Source organism: Crocodylus siamensis, chromosome 5 (assembly GCF_052110815.1).
Source record: "Crocodylus siamensis isolate JL-2025a chromosome 5, ASM5211081v1, whole genome shotgun sequence".
In the NCBI taxonomy this organism is placed as follows: Eukaryota; Metazoa; Chordata; order Crocodylia; family Crocodylidae; genus Crocodylus; species Crocodylus siamensis.
In genome coordinates this window covers 135,962,056-135,982,713 of record NC_143399.1, presented here as the reverse complement: position 1 = coordinate 135,982,713, position 20,658 = coordinate 135,962,056, and the positions used below count along the sequence as shown (strand labels likewise).

Here is a 20,658-nt window from a genome sequence, read left to right as displayed (position 1 = left end):
GGGTGTGTGCAAATAAGGTATTAGATTTATCATTCAGTCAGGAATTCTGTTCTGTACTTGATCATGATATAGAACACATTCCATGAAACATATCCCTTATAAAGTATTTTCAGTATTAGTCAAAGTAAAAACTCTACATTTTTTGTTCTATCTTCATAGCAAAAACTACTGTAATGTACTTTTGTTAGGAATGTAAAGCCAATGGCTTTTTTAACATACAACTCTCCTAAAATGTATGATTTATAAAACAGTACTGTAAGATAAAACATGCAGGTTTTTTCCACACACCTCCACGAAATTGCCCATTAAATAGTTGGCTGTAATCCATCCATACACCCCTTCCTCTTGCCCAGTTATGATTTGTGCACCCCTAAAGTCAAAGGGTTGGGTTGTGAAGTAGCTTTGAATGCTTGCAAGGACTTCATTGGCTGCCGTTTCATTTTGCAACCTAAGCAATTCACAAAACACAACATGCTGAGCATCTGAAAAAGCAATTTCATATTTGTCTGCTAAACTAATGACTAAAAATATGCCCATGATTTCTTACTGAAAAATCAAAGTCCATTTTATCTTGGAGGATCAGCCTGTAATAAGGAAAACCAAGTTAGATGTACAATTACTTTCTGCAAAAGAAGTTGATCTAAAGCAACTTTAGCAGTGTTAAACTGCAGTTATGTCCAAGAGTGGCCATGTGTATCATACAAATATCTGGGTATTTTGCTCTTCATATAAAACTGTTTTTAGTGCACTGAATGTATATGTAAAAGGTGCTGACTTTATAGTTATGGGGATTTTAATCTTTTGTTTACCCACAGAATAAATATAAAAGTCAGCTGGTCCCAGACCAGAAAGCCATATACATAAATAAAGTGTAATACATAGGAAGTTATTTATATCCACTGGTGTGAATCTGGCCTTCTTACCATCAAATATACACATACGCTATTCATTTACTCAGTGGGAGTTGAGAACACATTCTGAGAAGAGAATGATGTCTATGTACTGCTTTTGGTAAAGCAAGCAAATATTTATTTTCAATACAGTGAAGTAACATAGGAAAGGAACAACAGAGCTGGAAAAAGTCAAACCAACAGTTCCGAGTCTTTGGTTTTATTGGCTGAGTTTGGTTTCCTTTTGAGACAGATCAATTCCTGGTAAACAGATGTCTGTCCAACACATATTTGCTTCCTAGTCTTATTTGTTGCATTTCTGTTTACGTACATCAGAGGTTATTATGGGATTTTACTATACCTCAGAAGTCTCATTCCAGCAGTAGCTCCCAGATAGGCAGGGGTATTTTTATGCATATTGGATGGAACTTTCTCCTTGACTTTTTTCATACAGTCATCAATGGGTTTGGCAACTTCTCGAGGGCTAGTCCCATAACTGGATATGCCAGGGCCTAAAAGAAAACAAGTGGCTAATTTAGCTTTACCAGCTATATCTTAACCTAATGAAAGACATTAGAAGAAACAGCTTTTCCCACCCTTTTGAAAATCCAGTTTGAAAAGACGTTTTAACACGAAATGTTTAAGGAAAAAAATCTAAAAGAGTAATACAGATATTCATGAACATGCCATGAAATGTTTTGTCAGGAATGTTTCTTTTCAACATAGGAGCTACATCCTCTAAGCTTCTGTCCCTCCAACTGCACACAAAAACAAACTAGCAGAATAGCACTTTGTGTGCCCTGCAGTACAGAAAAGGAAGACGTCTCCTGCACGGAAAACTCACAGATCTTAATTACACATAAGTCCACCCCTCTGTGTCCTAAGTGGTGGAGACTACAGCTAACAAACTGGCATATGTGAAGCTATATTTTGACCTAGCATCCAATGATAGCAAAAATATCAAACTGTAATGTGTAATTTGACCACAGTTTAATCAAAATCAACATGTTCTACTAAGTAGGGACCTAAAACCAGGAGACACTGCTGGTTGATTGTGGGCAAACACTTTCCTTCCCATGTTTCAGTGTCCCCATCTGTAAAATGGACATGCCCATAATTTAAGTAAAGAAATTCATCTGAAAAAGCTTTCTAGTGAGCAACAAGCAGACTTTCCTTTACACAGTTTGGGCACTTAAGTGCCAAGGAGGTTTCATGATCAAACCCAGACTTCAAAGTAGATATGCCAACTCAGGGATTACCTGGAACAAAGGCCTAACCCCACAGCTGTGGTCCTTAGGGACAGTAGGATCAAAGTGAGACTAGAGAGAACAAGTAACCGAGCCTCTTCTATGGCTGGTCCCAGGGCTGGATTATGACATGCTGAGACCCTAAACTATGTCCAGTTTAAGAGGCCCAATATGATAAAAACAATCCACAAAATCCATGAAAATGGATTTTCATGAAATGTTTAAGATGAATTATTGTTATTTCTACACAAATTTATGAACTCAGTATGAATAATAACTGTGGAGCCAAATATATGTATATTATTGTCATATTAGAATAAAAATGTCCAAATTTTTTTTTCTTATTTAGAAACCCCCCCTCATATTGTGAGGACCTAAACTGTGGTTTAAGTAGCTTATGTCTAAATCCAGCACTGGCTGGTCCCCAGGTGTGAGATGTCACCCTACTACACTATAGACCTGGCTACCTCACGGATATCTTGCCAGACTGATCTCTTCACCATAGCTTTCCTATAACAGGAAGAATGAAAAACAACAAAAGAAACAAAGTAAAGAAAGCTACCCCAGGAACAAAACAAAAAAACAGTCAACCTCCTCCACCAGTGCATGGTGGGTGGGGGAGAATGAGAATTTCCTATGCCTACCATGTATGTGAATCTATGTCTATTTGTCAGGTGCCTCATAGTGGTCATGATCAGTGTGGTATAGACAGACAGAGCAGATCCATCCTATAAATGATTATGAACAAGAAGTTATATACAATAAAGGACTTAGGCACCTAAAGCAGGACATTGGCAGAATTGAGGTGTCCAAGTTTAACAAGTGCAGCTGTTGCCTAACCTTGCAAGTATCTAAGTTTGCTAGATGCGTCCTGGGTTCATAGAATCATAGAAGTAGGGTTGGAAGGGACCTTGTAGATCTTCAAGTCTGACCCCCTGCCTGGGCAGGAGAAAAAACTGGGCTCAAATGATCTCACCTAGGTAGGCATCAAGCCTCCTCTTAAAGACCACCAGGGTAGGAGCCAGCACCACTCCCCTTAGAAGTTGGTTCCAGATCCTAGCCGCCCTGCCTGTGAAGTAGTTCTTATGGATGTCTAATCTAAACCTACTCTCCAACAACTTATAGCCGTTATTCCTTATTATGCCAGGTGGCGCTAGGGGAAACAAGGTCTCTTCCAAACCCTTCTGGTCCCCCACTAGTGAGTTTATAGATGGTCACCAGGTCTCCCCTCAGCCTTCTCTTGTGAAGGCTGAACAGGTCCAGGTCCCGCAGTCTTTCATTGTAGGGTCTGCCCTGTTGTCCATGGATCATGCGGGTGGCCCTCCTCTGGACCCTCTCAATGTTGTCCACATCCCTCCTGAAGTGGGGCGCACAGAACTGGACACAGTACTCCAGCTGTGGCCTGACCAGTGTTGCACAGAAGGGGAGGATCACCTCCTTGGCCCTACTTGAGATGCACCTGTGGATGCACGACAAGGTGCAGTTTAGCCCTGCCAATCGTGACCTCACATTGTTGGCCCATGTTTATCTTGGAGTCAGTAATGACTCCAAGATCCTTTTCTGCCTCCGTGCTCTCAAGAAGGGCGTTTCCCATCTTATAAGTGTGCTGCTGGTTACTGCTGCCCAAGTGCGGCACCCTGGACTTGTCAGTATTGAAGCACATCCTGTTTTTGCTAGCCCACCCCTGTAACCTATCCAAGTCTTGCTTCAGTCTTTCCCTCCCTACTAGCAAGCTCACCTCACCCCAAATTTTGGTATCATTAGCAAATTTAAACAGGTTGCTTTTCACCCTGTCGTCCAAATCACTGATAAAGAGATTGAACAGCGCGGGCCCAAGACTAGAGCCCTGGGGGACTCCACTGCCCACTTCTCCCCAGGTCGAATATGACCCATCCACCACCACCCTCTGAGTGCAACCCTTGAGCCAATCTGCAATCCATCTGACTGTGTAGGCATCAATGCCACAGTCGCCCAATTTTTTAATGAGGATGGGGTGGGAGACAGTGTCAAAGGCCTTGCTGAAGTCCAGAAAGACTACACCCACGTAGTCCCATGCATTAATTTAAAAAAAAACCCAGAACCTATTTTGAAAGCATTAGAGACACAATTCAGTAATGAAATGTCCTGGAGATCACTGGCTCAGTCAATGCAAGCTGCCAAAGTGCATGGGACTAAAGTTGACTTTGAAGCACTATAGGCAACAGACATTCTGGTTTTGCACATGGCCACAACTCCCCCAGACGAGACAGTTTTGGAAATAGGTGCCTATGTTCTTTGCTGGTTCTGGCCCTAGATAAGTATTCACATAGATTGGACACTTCTCACAGTACTAATCGGAGAATGTTTCTCACTGAATTGATTCCTCCCACACCACCTGCTCATTTTTGTGAAGCCCTCACTCATGTCTATGCCTAGCTGCTACCCTCATGTAGGAGAGGGAAGAAAGGTAGATGCATGTTGCAGGATTATTGCTCCTCCCTGTCTTCACTTCCTCCCTCACAGTGTCTAGTTTGGCTCCATTTCACACTAGGTATCATAGGAGATTGGCACAGCTTTCATTACTTTGACCATGAGGCACCTTTGAAGAGATTCAGATAATATCATTGTACATGGTCCCCTGGCCCTTCACATTCTGTCATTCTTTTCTTTCCACTTGGGAGAAAAGCCCTAATTAAAACAAACTTTAAAAGTGCTATCTTCAGCCTTTTTAAAGCAGCAGAATTGCTCTGCTGCATTACACATTATACATTTTTTCTCATACCAAAAAGCCTTAGGGCAACATTCTTAATTAGTCAAGACATTAGACGCCAATGTGCATCCATTGATATACAGTCTAGTGTAGGCAGCCTGCCACTTCTGCAACATGTGAAGATATACCACCTGACAAGCCCTGCTGCATGTCTTCTGTGCTCTGTGCACTGTGAAATTCCTCTCTACAATTTTTTTAAACTCCTGGCAGGGTGCATGTATATTACCACTGCGGAGAGAATGGCTGGTAGAAACTGCTTCTCTAAACTTATCAGGAAGCAACACCCTAAATATCCATTTCCAGAAAAGGTCTGGCATAGAGGTTTTTACATAGTCAGCATTGATGTACATTTTGGAGAGAGAGAAGGAAAGGAAAAGCCATCTGTGTAGGTCAGGGCTGATATCACAAATCAGCAAATGTCTCATAAGAGAGTTGATTACTCTGTCTCTCCCTCTCTCATACACATCTAACTTGCTGGAAATGAGATCAATGCATCCAAATAGCTTGTATGTGGTCCTTTCCCAGAGACGCTATTTCCCAGAATATTAAGGGATCATCAAAGGGGTTTTTTCAGTTAAACACTAAATGGGAAAAATATTTGGGAAGCTGGCTACAGGATAGGACCCAGAGAGTTCTACTGAACGGATCTGTCATGTCTTAGCAAGAAGTGGCCAGTGGTGTCCCTCAGGGGTCAGTGCTTGGTCCAGTGCTTTTTAACATCTTCAGCAATGATTTGGATGTGGGGGAAGTTATGGGGAAGCATGATCACACTTGAAGTTAGGCTGCAGATACAGGCAGACTTAGACAGGCTAGCAAGTTGGGTGGATCGGAACCAGATGAGATTTAACATTGAGAAATGTAAAGCGCTCCACCTGGGGACAAAATCCGCTGCATACCTACGGGCTTGGCAACATCAATCTGACTAGTACTATGAATGAAAAAGACCTGGGAGTAATAATAGACCATAGTATGAACATGAGCTGGCAGTGTGATGTTATAGCCAGCAGGGCAAATAATAGTCTGGCATGCATCAATCAATGCATCTCCAGCAAACCAAGGAAGTGATTCTCCCACTCTACTCAGCATTAGTGAGACCACAGATGGAGTACTGCCTCCAGTTCTGGGCGCCACACTTCAACAAGGACGTGGAAAAGCTTGAGAGAGTACAGAGAAGGGCCACCCATATGACCAGAGACTTGCATGGCAAGCCATATGAGGTAAGGCTGAGGGACCTGAGACTCTTCAGCCTGAAGAAGAGAAGGCTGAGAGGGGACTTGGTAGCAGCTTACTGCTACATGAGGGGTGTACATCAAGAGCTCGGTGAACAACTGTTCACCAGGGCACCCTTGGGGAAAACCAGGAACAATGGTCACAAATACCTGGAAGACCGCTTCAGGCTCAACATTAAGAAAAACTTCTTCACAGCTAGGGTGTCCAGACTATGGAATAAGCTCCCTCCACAGGAGGTGCAATCACCTACCCTGGAAATCTTCAGGAGGAGACTGGACGGTCACTTTGCTGGGGTCACTGACCCTAGTTATCTTTCCTGCTTGGTGCAGGGGGGCTGGACCTGATGATCTTCCAAGGTCCCTTCCAGCCTTACAATCTATGAATCTATGAATTCAGAGGCTTATACTTTCCATTAAAATTTCCTATCACTGCTATAGAAAGACTGTGCCTGTAAGGGAAATACTTTTGGGATTATATGTATTCACTGAAGCCCTACTTTTCACAGGTTGTAATCTTGGCTTGGGCACAAAGTATTTTTGGATTAACTAATTGAACTAATTAAAAAAGAAAAAGCAAAAAGACCCCCTCACCACAAATCACAAACCAAGGACAAAGGCAAGTTTTGAAATAGATGAAGAGCTACCTAAATTGGCCCTAAAAGTGCTTGTTTCCCCAGGTCTGCTCCTGAGTGGTGCTCAGTTCCTCAGAAAGAGGTGAGGACCCCCAGTATAATCTGATCCTAAGGAAGCCTTGAAATGTTTTGAGGGCTAGTCTCAGTTACTGAATGAATTTGTACACTTGTAAATGGGTGGGTGATAGCACTGGCTCCAGCAAACCACAGTGTAATCAGATCCTGCGTCAGCTTTTCCAGCCAGATCTGCGGGTGCACATCAGCCCTGACTGTGATTCCTTTGCTTTTTTGAAAACAAAAAAGAGAATATTACTTTCATGATTAATTTGGTGACCTACCGGTATACAAAACTATCCAGCCAAAGCAGAAGCTAGATAACAAGCAAAGGGAAATATGTGACTGGTAAAGAATAGAGCATTTCATTTCAATATCAGACGTGACACCAGCCCAGATCAATAGCACTTGTCAGTTATCAGATGGCTGTTTAATGCCCTGTGTGAGTTTTTTTGTCCAGTTCCTAATGGATTAAATCCACTTCACAAAACCATAATAAAAATCTGTAGCCTTGTTGGCAGTTTCAGTACAGAGGCCCAGGAAACAACTACTAAAGTGATGATTTTTAACTGTTTGTACAAGAGCCCTCCAATTCAAAGAATAGCTGAGGAAACTAGAACATTACAGGGCCAAATTCTCTAGTCCCATCTGGCCCTTTCGTGCCAATCAGCTTTCTATCCAAGGAAGCTCATGTAAGCTGAGAACAGGCAGCTCCTGCTCAAGCTAGCGCCCCCCAAACCTGAGGAGAGGCAAGAGGCATGTAAAGGATTGCTCAGGGAAAAGCAGAGCTCCAGATCCTCAGTTGCCTTACACAAGAGTAGCTCCCAGTCTACTCTATCACCAGGACCTGGGTTGGCACCAAAGAACTGTAACGATATCCATATCAGCCCCTACTTCCTAGAACTTAATCGAGCTTTAAGGCAGGGGGAGGGGGTGGGAAAAAAAAATCAAGCCTGATAATTCAGAAAGAGAACTTTTTTGGCACCAGACTATTACTGTATTCACTAATCTCCACTTGATCCTCACCTTTCACGTTGCACTTGAAGGTCTGGCTTACTACTCCAGTATCATTTGCTTTTTCTGCTGGCCATTCGTAAACATAGACAGTAGTCCGAGATGATCCGGCATCGAGCACTATTCCATACTGAAAAAATGGTTACAGTTTAAGTCCAGGAGTTTGCCAGTATTTTGTTTTTCATAAAGCATTCCATGACTTTCAATGTGTGTCATTGTGCCACAGACGTGCTTAATAAAATAAGAATATTTTGACATACAATTGATACCGACACATGCAGCATAAACCAGACAACTCCTTAAAAAATTGCAGCACAGAGAGTCATCTTTGCATCTCTAAATACAGACTCAGTGAGAATGGAAAGAGCACTCTACCTTGCAGGGTCAGGCCCAAACTCTCCAATGAGATACATGAAGACTTTGTAAAATGTAGATCACCCCAAATCACTGCTGAAGTAAATGGGCAGTGAGTGTGCTCAGTACATCACGAAAACAGGCACACACACACGACTATATGCCCCATAGGGCAATTCCAGTACTACTATTTCTAGTCCTTCCTGTAGCTTGCAGGTGTGGCACTATGTCCCGTCTCTACTACATAAAAATGCTATCAAGGCAAACTTCAGTTGTCTTCTACAGCCATCATAGTCTCTCATCCCTTTCAATTTAACAAAAACTACAAGAACAGAAGAAGGCATGCTTGCTTGAGCTGCAGCCTGAAGTTCTTTACAATAAATAGAATAATGAATGATTGTCTGGGATATTAAATTCTTTACAAAGATCTAGATGCCTCATATATCTCGTGAAATATACCTACTCCCTTAGCAATCAGAACTGTAAATCTTGACTCTTAAGTGCTAATGTATAATTGTGCAGTGCAGTTAGTAGGCCCAGGATGTCCTGACTGCTGGTATCATGAGCAGAAGATGACCTTTGTTGTTTCTTTTGAAATACAATCCAAATAAATAGGGTTAGTTCCTTATTTTGTAGCTGATTCGTAACTGGTACAAAAGCTGCTAATATCAATACTAGCACATTAGTGATGGGTTTGGCTTGCTGTATAAAAGTATTCACAATACGTGTAAGTTTTAATGCTTCTCTCATTATAGAGATATCTGAAAACCAGGAAATAGGATATTCTCACTTTGGAGTTACTCTCTGCTCTGAGAAACTAATGCCTGTCGAAGATAGTTTAGACAGGGATGATCCTGCACGGGTTGGACTAGATGACCTCCTGAGATCCCTTTCACTTTTCTACGATTCTATTACAGTCAATACCTGTTACTAGCAACATGGTGATTAGCTGTTGTTCCTAAGCAGCTCTGGCTGTTATAGGGAGTATCATCTAGCTTCATGCTATACAGAATATTCCCAGGGAAAAATGCTGGTAAGAGGTTGCTGTTCTTATCAGTTGCTGCAATCAAATGTTAACTGTATGGTTCTTTACTTGCATTACAATCTGTCCTAAAGTCCCCCTCAATGAGGGCCCCATTGTGTTAAACAACATACATACACATAGTAAGAAAAAGTCCCTAGCCAAAAAAAATGTCTGCAGAGTAATATCATTATCAGAATAATATCAGACTTACCAAAGTAATATCATTACCCCCATTTTACATGCACCTGGAAAGGGAAGATGATGGAGACCTCCCTTATCTGCTTCAGAGTTACTGAGTTTATTTATAACCCCCAGAATCTCATTGACAGGGAACTCATGATAACTGAGGACTTGGAGTTCCCATTGATACTCCTTGCTTTCATCAATTGTGCTTTTTAATGTTTTAACACAAATGTGGGGGTTTTACCTCACTTTTCCAGTTGATTTACTTGCATTTGAGAATCAGTGTCTGGCTGTGGCTGTTTTTACATTAAAAAATATCAGTCTGGCTTGATTACTTGTACCACTGACAAGCTGAGGCCTGATTTCCTCGTTCCCTTCCTCTGTTGCCTTTTTCTCTGTTCTTGTCATTTCTTCTCTTGTTCCCAGAAACATTCTATTTTTAAAGCATTGCTTAGGCCAAATCTGGGCTATATGGGAGAGAGTGAAACTGGGCTTCCTACATTTTAAATGCATTGTGGGAGTGCAGAAGACAGTCTGTGACTAGAACAACATAATTTTGACAAAGGTCAATCAAGAAGAGAACAGCATGAGGGGGCGGAAAGCTGGGGATCCCAAATACTCAGGGATGATCAGTATATCATCTATTTGGTACAATATATTGTAAGATTAGTTAAGAAAGCAAAAAGGGAAAACTGATCAAGGAAAAAGGGGGTGGAACTCCATTGCTGTCTGGGAGAACTGAGAATGAAGAAAAGAGAAACAGCCTGAAGGAACAGAATGTTTCCATTTTCTGTCATGCAGCTTTTCCTGTTGCTAGAGGCACTACCATGGTTGTAGTCACCATATTAGAATTCTATTTTTCCCCCTCACTTCACTGACACTGGTAAAATAGATTAATGGAGTAGATTCCACTGTCAGAAGTTTGTGTAATAATTTATGCCTGTACACAGTGGGTATAATACTTTACCATTGTAACCTGGTAGTGTTTTACACCCAGTGTTCACATCTACACATGCAATTAATTCACACAAATAAACTCTGGAGCTTATTACTCCGGAGTATATTCGTGCATAGCACATGGAGTCTGGTCAGAGCAGCCTGGGCTGGCAGGTCAGCTTGCCAATCTAGAGCTGCTCCAGCCACACTCCACATGCTGCAGACGGGCTGGCTGATGCACAAGGGTGCTTCTGCATGGGGGCTGCCTGCTGGCTAGTCCCATGCTGAAACACCTTGTGACACAGCCAGCTAGGGCAGCATCTCCATGTGCACTGCTGTGCATGAAAAATCTCCACTTGTAAAGAAAAACTCCAAGACCTACCCTGCTGTGGAGTTTATTAGCTTTTTGCACCTTAATAGGGGTGAACATGTAGACACTGAGACATTTACTGTGCAGTTAATTAGTCAAATGCGCAGTAAAGGTCTCTTGTAGACATGCCCAATGTGTACAAAAGCTATATAAAGTGCAAGGCAGGTCTGATGTCTCTGATGCAACCAGCTGACCAGTTTACAAAGGCCTGGTCTATCTCAAAAACTTGCACAATTTAACTCAATCTAGCTAAATAGATGCAACCCTGCAGAATGAACACAGGTAAAACAGTTAACCCTCCTTTAAATCAGCTTGGCTTAATTTGGTAATTTACTAATGCAAAATAAAAGAATTACAGCAAAGGTGGGACCCACTTTAAGTGTGTTCATACTGGGGGCTTGTTCCAATTTAACTATATAGATTTTACATGAATTTTAAGAACCACAGTTGGGAACATGGTCAAAGCTTCTTGAATCAATCAGTTTGTGCCCACAGCTTATTATTGCACATTCAGAACACAATCAAAAGCATGTACCAGATGACAAAAATGATTTGACACGGATAAAACTATAGGACACTTTAACTTGTGATTAAGAAGCTGTTTCTATCAATAAAGAAATATATTTCTAGGCATTAGGGCTTGCTAAATTCAAAGCTAGTGTTTTTAATACCACACTTATTTCCAAGTCATGGTACTGAAGGATATTTACAGTTCCTTCATCATTCTTGTTTCACAATATTTGAATAAGTCTCAAGCCCTTTGAGTGCCCTAGCCTAAACTGATGGGTTAGTAAATCCTTCACAAATTACTGGATTAGAAAAATGAAAGTCTCAGCTCTTCCAACAGGCATGAAACCAAAATGACACATGTTGTGTAACGCTTGCCTATATGTATAGTAGAAACATGACCCTGAAGGCAGAGTTTTATCAATGCACCTGGAAAAGTACTACTATGCAATAGCCCGGGCTCCAGAAGTTCATGTTATGAGTGATTTAGTTTTGTGCTTAGTTGAAGCAGAAGGAATAAAGCCACTTGTAAAGAAAAATACAATGGTTTTCCTTTTTGCTATTGCCATAGCTATTTGATTTCAAGCAAGTACATATATTAGGATACTTTCATTTCCAAACACTGTCACATCAGCATATGTGTTATGGGCTTCAGTGACTGGTGTTTCAAGATCCTCCTTTCCTGCCGAAGAACCCAATCAGTCCTGCAAATGATGAACATTTTCTGAAAGATGCTAGGCCTCCCAAATCCAAATTCATGCTCCAGAGCAGCTGTACTTACGTGCATACAAACAGCTGGAAACCCTTGCATGAAAAGCTTTAGGGTATTAAAAGTAACTTTAGGCCACAGTAGCTATCACTTAAAATCTGCTTATTCTAGGACATTACTGTATCTCAGGATCAAAGCTGTCCTTTCAAAAACAACTGTTTTTGATGATCACAGCTGAATTCTGAAGTGGTACAAAGGGAACAGAGTAGGACAGATAATGTACCATCTTAAGTTTGTTCAGCAAGTCCCCTGAAGACATAATTTCCATAAACCTTAGTGCTACAGAAAAGTCATCCCTGACTTAGCCCTATGAAAAGGAATCATGATGAGCAACCATGGAATTAGCAATACATCAGCAGAGGAGCTTTATAAACCCATGAGGCACATCCCCACATACAGAGGCATGCACCTGAAGTGGGAAAAAAAGCAGAGGCACAAATTTGTGCCACTACTTTTTGCTGCAGTGCACACCCCTACACACGCACTTTGGTGTGGGGCAAAAAGCCCCACTTTGGGGAAACTGCCTTTTCCCCACTCCTCCTAGCTATGGCATACTGGAGAAGCTGGGGGATTACTAAAGGAGTGGAGATACTCTGGCCAGCAGCCACAGCATCTCCCAGGAGGACCAAACCTCCATGTCTACCAGCACATGCTCTTTTTGCATATGCCATGCCACTTTTTCATGCCATTTTTTGCACTGTTTTTTTGCTACCAGGAATTCTCGGTAACAAAATTTGCCCCTGTGCTAGGGAACTTAGAGAGGACTTCACATCAGCACTAGGCCAGGGTGGGACTGTTCTCCTTTAATGTGTTGGTATCTGTACAAAGCACAGGACTCAAAGGATCTGAACTCACACTTTCTCAGGAAGGGGCTTATTTTTTATTACTTTGTTCTTAAGTGATATATATCAATTCTTCTAAGTCTGCACACATATCCTTTTAACCATCTTGCAGCTGAAAACAAGGTCTGAATATATCTTCCAAAGTACTTCAGTTAAACTTTTCAGATTTACACACCCTTTCACATGGGTATTGTTAGAAGGAAGGGTAATGGAGCTAACAAGTCCTAACTGGTGTAGTGACTCTAATTGCACATTAAGTTCCACATGATGCTTATCTGAGGCCAAAATTAGCCATTAGCTAAATAATTTCATAAATCATTTCACAAATTAACAACTTTTTATAACTACTAATGCAAAACCTCAATCTGTACTGATAAAGGGAATTGTTTCTTCTCATAGAGAAGCTCAGATTCAGAGGAAGCATTGTTTAGTAGCTAAAAGACTAAGAATGAGGGACGCTTCCCCCCCCCAGCTTTGCCACTGCCTTTCTGTGTGATCTTGGGCAATTCACTTGTTCTCTGAGTATCAGTCTCTCTATTGGCAAAATAGAGACCATAATACTTAGCTCAGGGGATATATGAGACTCTAACTCTTAAATGCTAGTAAAATGTGTTGGGATTATTATGTAAAACACATCAGAGAGATTATCACTATTATTCTTTTAAACAACAATTTATCAAACTCTTTCATTACCTTCTGTCCTTCAAAACATACCTTCAGTCCTGGAGAGAGGACCTCTTTTCGGTTGATCTGAATAAGTGTAATGGCAATAATAACAATGATGCTTAGAAGAAGGAATACCAAAGCAACAATGGTTGGACTTCTGGAGAGCACTCGGAAGCCTAAAATGAAAAGGGAAAATCCATATAAGGGACATTAAAAGCAGGCAAAATTCCTGATGAATTCCCAATGGAAGTATTATCCATAGATGATCTACAAAATTGGCAGCTACAAAAGTACCTGTGTTTTCTCAGGAACTGGCTAGGAAAGGTGCTTTGCACTAACTAATCTACTTTGTAATGCAAAAGGATGTTTACACTTTTCCTTCAGTGACTCTAGTCTAGTTAGTCTCAAGCAGTGTGCCATGTGATCTTTTCAAGGGTGCCACAGGGTATTACACAGGATATTACACAACGTTACTGCTATTAGGTTTGCAAACATGTTTCACAAGGTAAACCCAGACATTTCAAATAGGAATCCATAGTGTCAAAAACATTCTGACCGGTTATGGTCTTCCTGAGTTCTCTACAACTGAAGAATTGCTCTATTTTTTCATAGTCAAAAAAGAATTTAAACTAACAGGTGGAATTTTCCAAGGGATGTCATGAATCTAAAATGATTAACAGAGACCGCCTTAGTCTATCACTGAGAAACAAGCCTCACCTTGCTGCTTCTATTCTTCACACACTGCATGCTGAAAAAGTGTTGTGTGCAGATGCCATTAGAACAGCTATACACTGCTCTCAGGAGCACACCCAAGATTAAGATCCTAAGAACATCCACAGGCATGTTCCCAAAAGCTTCAGGCATGAAAGAACATTTTTGTAGTATTTTTCACATGCTGAGAGGGAGCAAGCATTGTTTCTCAGTCATGCCCTTGGGATCACTAGTATAGCCATAACCTCAATTTCTTCATAGTAGTCAAGTAACACACAGTGCACTGTCTAAATATGATCCAAAGATGACTTAAGAATCATATAGCAGACACTGCCTTACTAACTGCATTAATGAAGTTCAAGATAGCTTTATGGGTGGGCAAGTACAAAGAGTATTATTATTATGTAGTGCCCAAGGTATCCTACATGCCTTACGCATGAGTAAGGGAACAACTGCCCCACCCAGAAGAGTTTATAGAGTCAACCTAAGTGTAGTTGTGAAAATTAAACTCAAAGGTAAAGGTTCTGTTTGTATGCCGTTTCTGCTGCCCCAATAAGGTTTCCAAGGAGTTCAAGGAGGGTTTGTTTTGTTTTTTCATTGTACTGTAATTACTATTAACCCTTTATCTCTTCCACCAGAGGTGATCCTGCCTGGGCAAATGTCTCTCCTTATTCAGAAAGGTGCCTCTGAAGCAATAACCTTTATGCTTGCCCTGGAGGGCAATTGTGGATGCACAGGGGATAGGGAAGAGGGGAGGAGAATTAACAGGCTGGAGATTGACAGAGAGGTGCATCATTGTCTCTGCATAGATCAAAGGGAAGATAATACTAGCAAAGACAGTCTTAAGTATCCTCTAATACAGAGGAACACCCTTAAAGGCAGAAGAATCTTAGAAGCTATTATTGGGAAGCAATGACAAAGCTGTAGGGGTCCCCAAGCTGGTGCAGAGGCAATAGGCTTACATATAAATGTCCATGGGACCTGATGGATCCTGAGACATCCGTGGAGTCCAGCCTCCTGCTATCACAGTCAACCACATCATACAAACTCCATCTTAAAATAATTTTGGGATTTTTTTTACTCTTGACAGTGGAAGGCTACTCCAACATAAGACTCCAATAGAAGACTGCTACAATATAATGTTCTTCTAGTTTCCAGGCTAAGTTTATTCAAGGCTAATTTATGCCTAATTCTTACATTCTTGTCCCGATACTGTCCTTTAGCTTAAATAACTTGGATCTCTTCCTGGTGTTTACCGTCTGAATTAATTTATACACAGTAATCATCTCTCCCTGCCTTCATTTCGCTAGACTAAACAAACCAAGCGCTTCTAACCTCCTCTCATATGATAGGCTCTCCATTCCCCTGATCATCTTTCTTTCTCCACTCTTGTTCCTGTCTAAGTTCATCTGCCTTGAACCTGGGTGACCAGAATTGCAGTACAGTACTCCAGAGGAGGTCTTATCAGAGCCCTGCATAATGGTATTAATACTGTCTTTCCTCTCCTGGAAATACCTCTTTCCTGACATTTCCTAGGATTGTGTGTGCCTTTCTCATGGTCACATTATATTGATGGGTCAGAGCCATCCAGTGACTGACTAATACATCCAGGTCTTTCTCTTCTTTTGTCATTTCCAGCTGATTAACTCCTAATTTATAGCTACTTCTACTCTCTAAGTATACAATCTTGCACTTAGAAAGGAGATGAAATTCATCAGTACATTTACTGGTATTCTCAAAGTCCAGCAGTTCCTCCTGTATGTTATTTAGATTCTCCTGTGTGACTGAGGGTGCTTCTCAACACTGCTATCCCCAAATAACATTAGCCTACACCTGCTTATTATTTTCATACCTACATGACCATGAACAAATAGTCTTTGATTTAAAAAACAAAACAGAACTATTCATCATAATCATAGGTGCCAGGGCCACAACCTGATGAAAATATTAAACAAAACTGGTCATCACAAGATTAACCTTTGAGGAATTCAATTAGTAACCACCCACTGGCCTAGTAATTTCCTTGTTGGTACAGTTTGTTGTTTTCTCCTCTTTAACCAGTTTTTTTTTTATCCACCTTGTGATTCTGATTTTAATTCCTATCTTCTCTAGTTTAACTAATTATTTTAGATATACAGTCAATATATCAATACCTGGGCGACAGCGATCATCACCTGTTGGAATTTACCATCCAGTGCAAGGTGGCAAAGGCCTGCAGCAAGGCAGCAGTCCTAGATTTCAGGAGAGAGGACTTCAATGAGCTAAGGAGAATAGTCGGGGAGGCACTGAGGTCCCGAAGGGGAGGGGAGTCAGGTATCCAAGAAGAGTGGTCGCTCCTTAAGGAGACGATCCTCCAAGCCCAAAGGGAGGTAATCCCAACACGGGTAAAAGGGAGCAGGAGGGCGCAAAAGCCCCCACGGCTCACCAAAAGCATCCAGGAACATCTCCTAGCTAAAAGGGAGGCGTACACCCAATGGAAGGGAGGGGCCATCACCAGGGAGGATTATACTGCAGTTGCTCGGGGCTGCAGGGGGGACGATCAGGAAGGCCAAGGCGGAGATGGAACTGGGACTAGCTACCTGGATCAAGGACAACAGGAAGTCCTTTTTTAAATACATAGGGGGCAAAAAGAAGCTACTGGGTAACGTGGGGCCCTTGCAAGACATGCTAGGAAATCTGGTTGTCACACCAGACGACAAAGCAAACCTATTTAACAACTTCTTTGCCTCCATTTTCCTGAGCAGGGACCAGATCAGCCCCCCCACTGGTACCACCTCATGGTTCCCATCTTCAAAAAAGGGAGGAAGGAGGACCCAGGAAACTACAGGCCAGTTAGTCTTACCTTGATCCTAGGCAAGCTTTTTGAGAGAACTATCCTGGCACATGTCCACGAGGAGCCAGCGGGGGAGCTTATGCTTAGGGGCAACCAACATGGGTTCAGTAGAGGCAGGTCCTGTCAGACCAACCTGGTGGCCTTCTATGACCAGGTCACCAAACCATTAGATGCAGGGGTAGCAGTGGACATAGTTTTTCTGGACTTTAGGAAGGCCTTCAACACTGTTTCTCACCCCATTGTCATTAAGAAACTGGGGGACTGTGGTGTCGACACCTACACAGTCAAATGGGTCGGCAACTGGCTGGCCGCACCTGGAGAGTGGTGGTGGATGGGTCATTTTCGACCTGGAGGGATGTGGGCAGTGGGGTTCCGCAGGGCTCAGTCCTTGGGCCCGCACTGTGCAACATCTTCATCAGTGACTTGGACAAGGGGGTAAAAAGCACCCTGTTCAAATTTGCTGATGACACTAAGATGTGTGGGGATATGGGCACAATAGACGAGAGGAATAGGCTGCAATTGGACCTAGACAGGTTACAGGGGTGGGTGGATGAGAACAGGATGGGTTACAACACTGACAAGTGCAAGGTGATGCACCTGGGGAGGAAGAACCAGCACCATACCTACAGGCTGGGGAACTCCCTTCTTGTCAGTGCAGAGGCAGAAAGGCAGGGAGTCATCATTGATGCCAAGATGAACATGGGCCGGCAGTGTGGGGATGCAGTCAGGAAGGCCAACCACACCTTGTCATGCATCCACAGATGTATGTCAAGCAGGTCCAAGGAGGTGATCCTCCCCTTCTATGCGGCACTGGTCAGGCCGCAGCTGGAGTACTGCGTCAAGTTCTGGGTGCCACACTTCAAGAGGGATGTGGACAGCATGGAGAGGGTCCAGAGGAGGGCCACTCACATGGTCAGATGGCAGCAGGGCAAGCCCTATGAGGAGAGGCTACGGGACCTGAACCTGTGCAGCCTCCACAAGCGAAGGCCGAGCGGGGATCTAGTGACCTGTCACAAACTAGTCAGAGGGGACGAGCAGGCACTGGGGGAGTCCCTGTTCCCCCGAGCACCACCAGGAGTGACTAGAAATAATGGTCACAAGCTGGCAGAGGGTATATTCAGACTAGATATCAGGAGGTGCTACTTCACTGTCAGGGCAGCTAGGATCTGGAACCAACTTCCAAGCGAAGCGGTGCTGGCTCCTACCCTGGGGGTCTTTAAGACAAGACTAGATGAACACCTTGCTGGGGTCGTTTGACCCCAGTACTTTTTCCTGCCAAGGCAAGGGGTAAGACTTGATGATATGCTCAGGTCCCTTCCGACCCTACAAACTATGAAACTATGTAACTATATTGGATGTACTGCTTTCTCCTTGCCTAGAAAGAAAAGATATTGGCATAACGTATATTTAGTAAACCCATGTTTTTATCCCTTTTCCTAATTCCCCCTGTGTTTTTATTACTCTTTACTTCCAAATTTTAAGGTATTGCCCACTTCTTAGGTCACCCTAACAGACCTGCAGTTGCCTGGATTGTTTTTTCCCCCTCTTAGATATAAGATACTACATTTTCTATTCTCCAGAAATGGTACCATATGGTACCATCACAGGCCTGATAGACTAGAAAGCCTTGCTACTAAACTTGCAATTTCATGAGCTAGATCTTTCAAAATTCTACAAAGGTAATTATCTGATCCTTTCATTTAATTTCAACCAGGGGTGCTCAACCTCTGACCCCCAGGCCAAATACAATCCATGGAGTCATAGCATCTGGGCCACAGGCCTCCTCACAGTGGTTGGACAGGACACTGCCCATCTGGCCCACCAGCCAAAAAGGTTGAGCACCATTTCAAATATGGATCTCTCAATCCCAAATTATTTTCTATGACCAGCTCTTCTTCCTGGAGACTCCCTTCTCCTTCGGCCCTGAAAACTTTCCCCTCAGAAGGGTGGGGAAGCAGGGAACAGGGTCTTCCTATTATCTTCTTATTGGAGTATCCCATTATTTTTCTTTTTAATAATGCTAATGAGATATCAAGCCAGGTCTCAGCAAAAGTACCAAGGTGCCTAAAACATAACTTGGATGCCTCTCTTCTGCAATACAAAAAAAAATCTTGCTCAGCTGTCACTTAACTCTGAAGGTGTCTAAACTTACTGAGCACTTCTGTGTTTACCCTTAGAGTTCTCTAGGTACCTGCCATTGCAGTCCTGAGAATGCCCAAATAGTCATTACTTTAAAAAAACAAAACAGAATTATTCATCCTAATCATAGGTTGTGGTCTTTACACCTAAGGAAAGCAGAAAATGAGTTATTACTGCCTTGCAAATTCCTAAATAATTATATGATTTTCCATGTATATATTATGCCTGGAAGTGACTCACCTATTAAAACTTATTGAGGACTCATTGGCTGCATCTGCACATGTGCTTTACTGTGGAGCTAATTAGCTCTGTAGTAAAGCATCACTATCTACACATGTGCCCCTATTAGGGTGCAATAAATTAATCAACTGCTGTAGGATAGTACTGTCTGGGACAAGTACTGTCCTACAGAGGAGTAGTTACATGCGGTGAAATGCATGTGTAGACAGTGACAGGGCTGGCTGGGGCACTGCTGGCTAACCTAGCCCCACACTGGAGTACCCTTATGCACCAGCCAGCCCCGCCACAGCATTTTGAGCCAACGCAGAGCAGCCCTGGACTGGGAGGCTGACCCCCAGTCCTGGGTGCATGTGTAAACGCTACACCAAGGAGCAATAAATTCCAGTGCAAACCATACCGGAGTTGATTGCTACATGCCAACTGCGTGTGTAGATGCGCCCAATTATGCCACATAGGCCCAACCATTTTGAGACTGATGCTGCTACTTCCAGCCTTCAAGAGAGATGGCACCTTACCATCTACTGCCATAAGCCAATGTGAAGTGTGCCCAGGACAACACACCTATCTATCTTGTCTCTGTCCCCTTAGGTGTACTTTGCACTCCTGTGGTGAACACAGGGAGCATAAATAGAGGCATTACAAGCCCTGGTACAATGCATGCAAATGATAGGGAACACTCTTTATGATCTATCCTGAATCACTTTGGTACAAGTCTGCTACAATTTAAGACCTAATAAACTGGGAACTATGTGCACAATGTATTGCATACTTAGTTAAGTTCTGAAGTTTCCTAAAAGCAGCATTCTTAGGACACCAGTATGTTAAGGGTTGCATCCTTATTTAATATATACAAAGTTAATTTTTATTAGCATGTATTATAATATGGTTCCTGTTTGAAAATCATTAAGTTGTCACCAAATATGTTTATGGTTAGGCTGAATTTGCTTTACTCTGCTGGGGCATTTTGAAATTATTAAAAGGAGCGTTATATGGAAAAAATATGTGAATGATAAGATGAAATACTATTTTTATATCAGAAATATTATATCAGAAATTTACCTAGAGAAAATGTGCATGGAGGAGCCATCAGTGAGACTTATCAATATACACAAATAATCCCTAAAGAACCAGTCCATGTGAGAATGGATCAAACATGGATAAAACTTCTGCTTTTGTAAAAAGAAGACAGCCCCCAAACAAACCCCTTCTTTTTTGTAAACTTTACATGATCACAAAATAGCTTATCATTGAGGGCTGGGTGAGAGGAAA

General features: G+C 42.3%; 1 protein-coding gene across 1 annotated transcript in view; it reads right to left on the bottom strand.

The window, feature by feature from the left end:
- Positions 1–20,658, bottom strand: part of ENTPD3 (ectonucleoside triphosphate diphosphohydrolase 3) — a 34,297-nt gene that overhangs the window by 11,459 nt on the left and 2,180 nt on the right. The window contains exons 3-6 of the mRNA XM_090046423.1: positions 13,515–13,642; positions 7,828–7,945; positions 1,252–1,402; positions 289–448 (exon numbers count right to left, since the gene is read on the bottom strand). Of these exons, the coding sequence (XP_089902549.1) occupies positions 289–448; positions 1,252–1,402; positions 7,828–7,945; positions 13,515–13,642 (557 nt within the window). The remainder of the gene's footprint in view (positions 1–288; positions 449–1,251; positions 1,403–7,827; positions 7,946–13,514; positions 13,643–20,658) is intronic.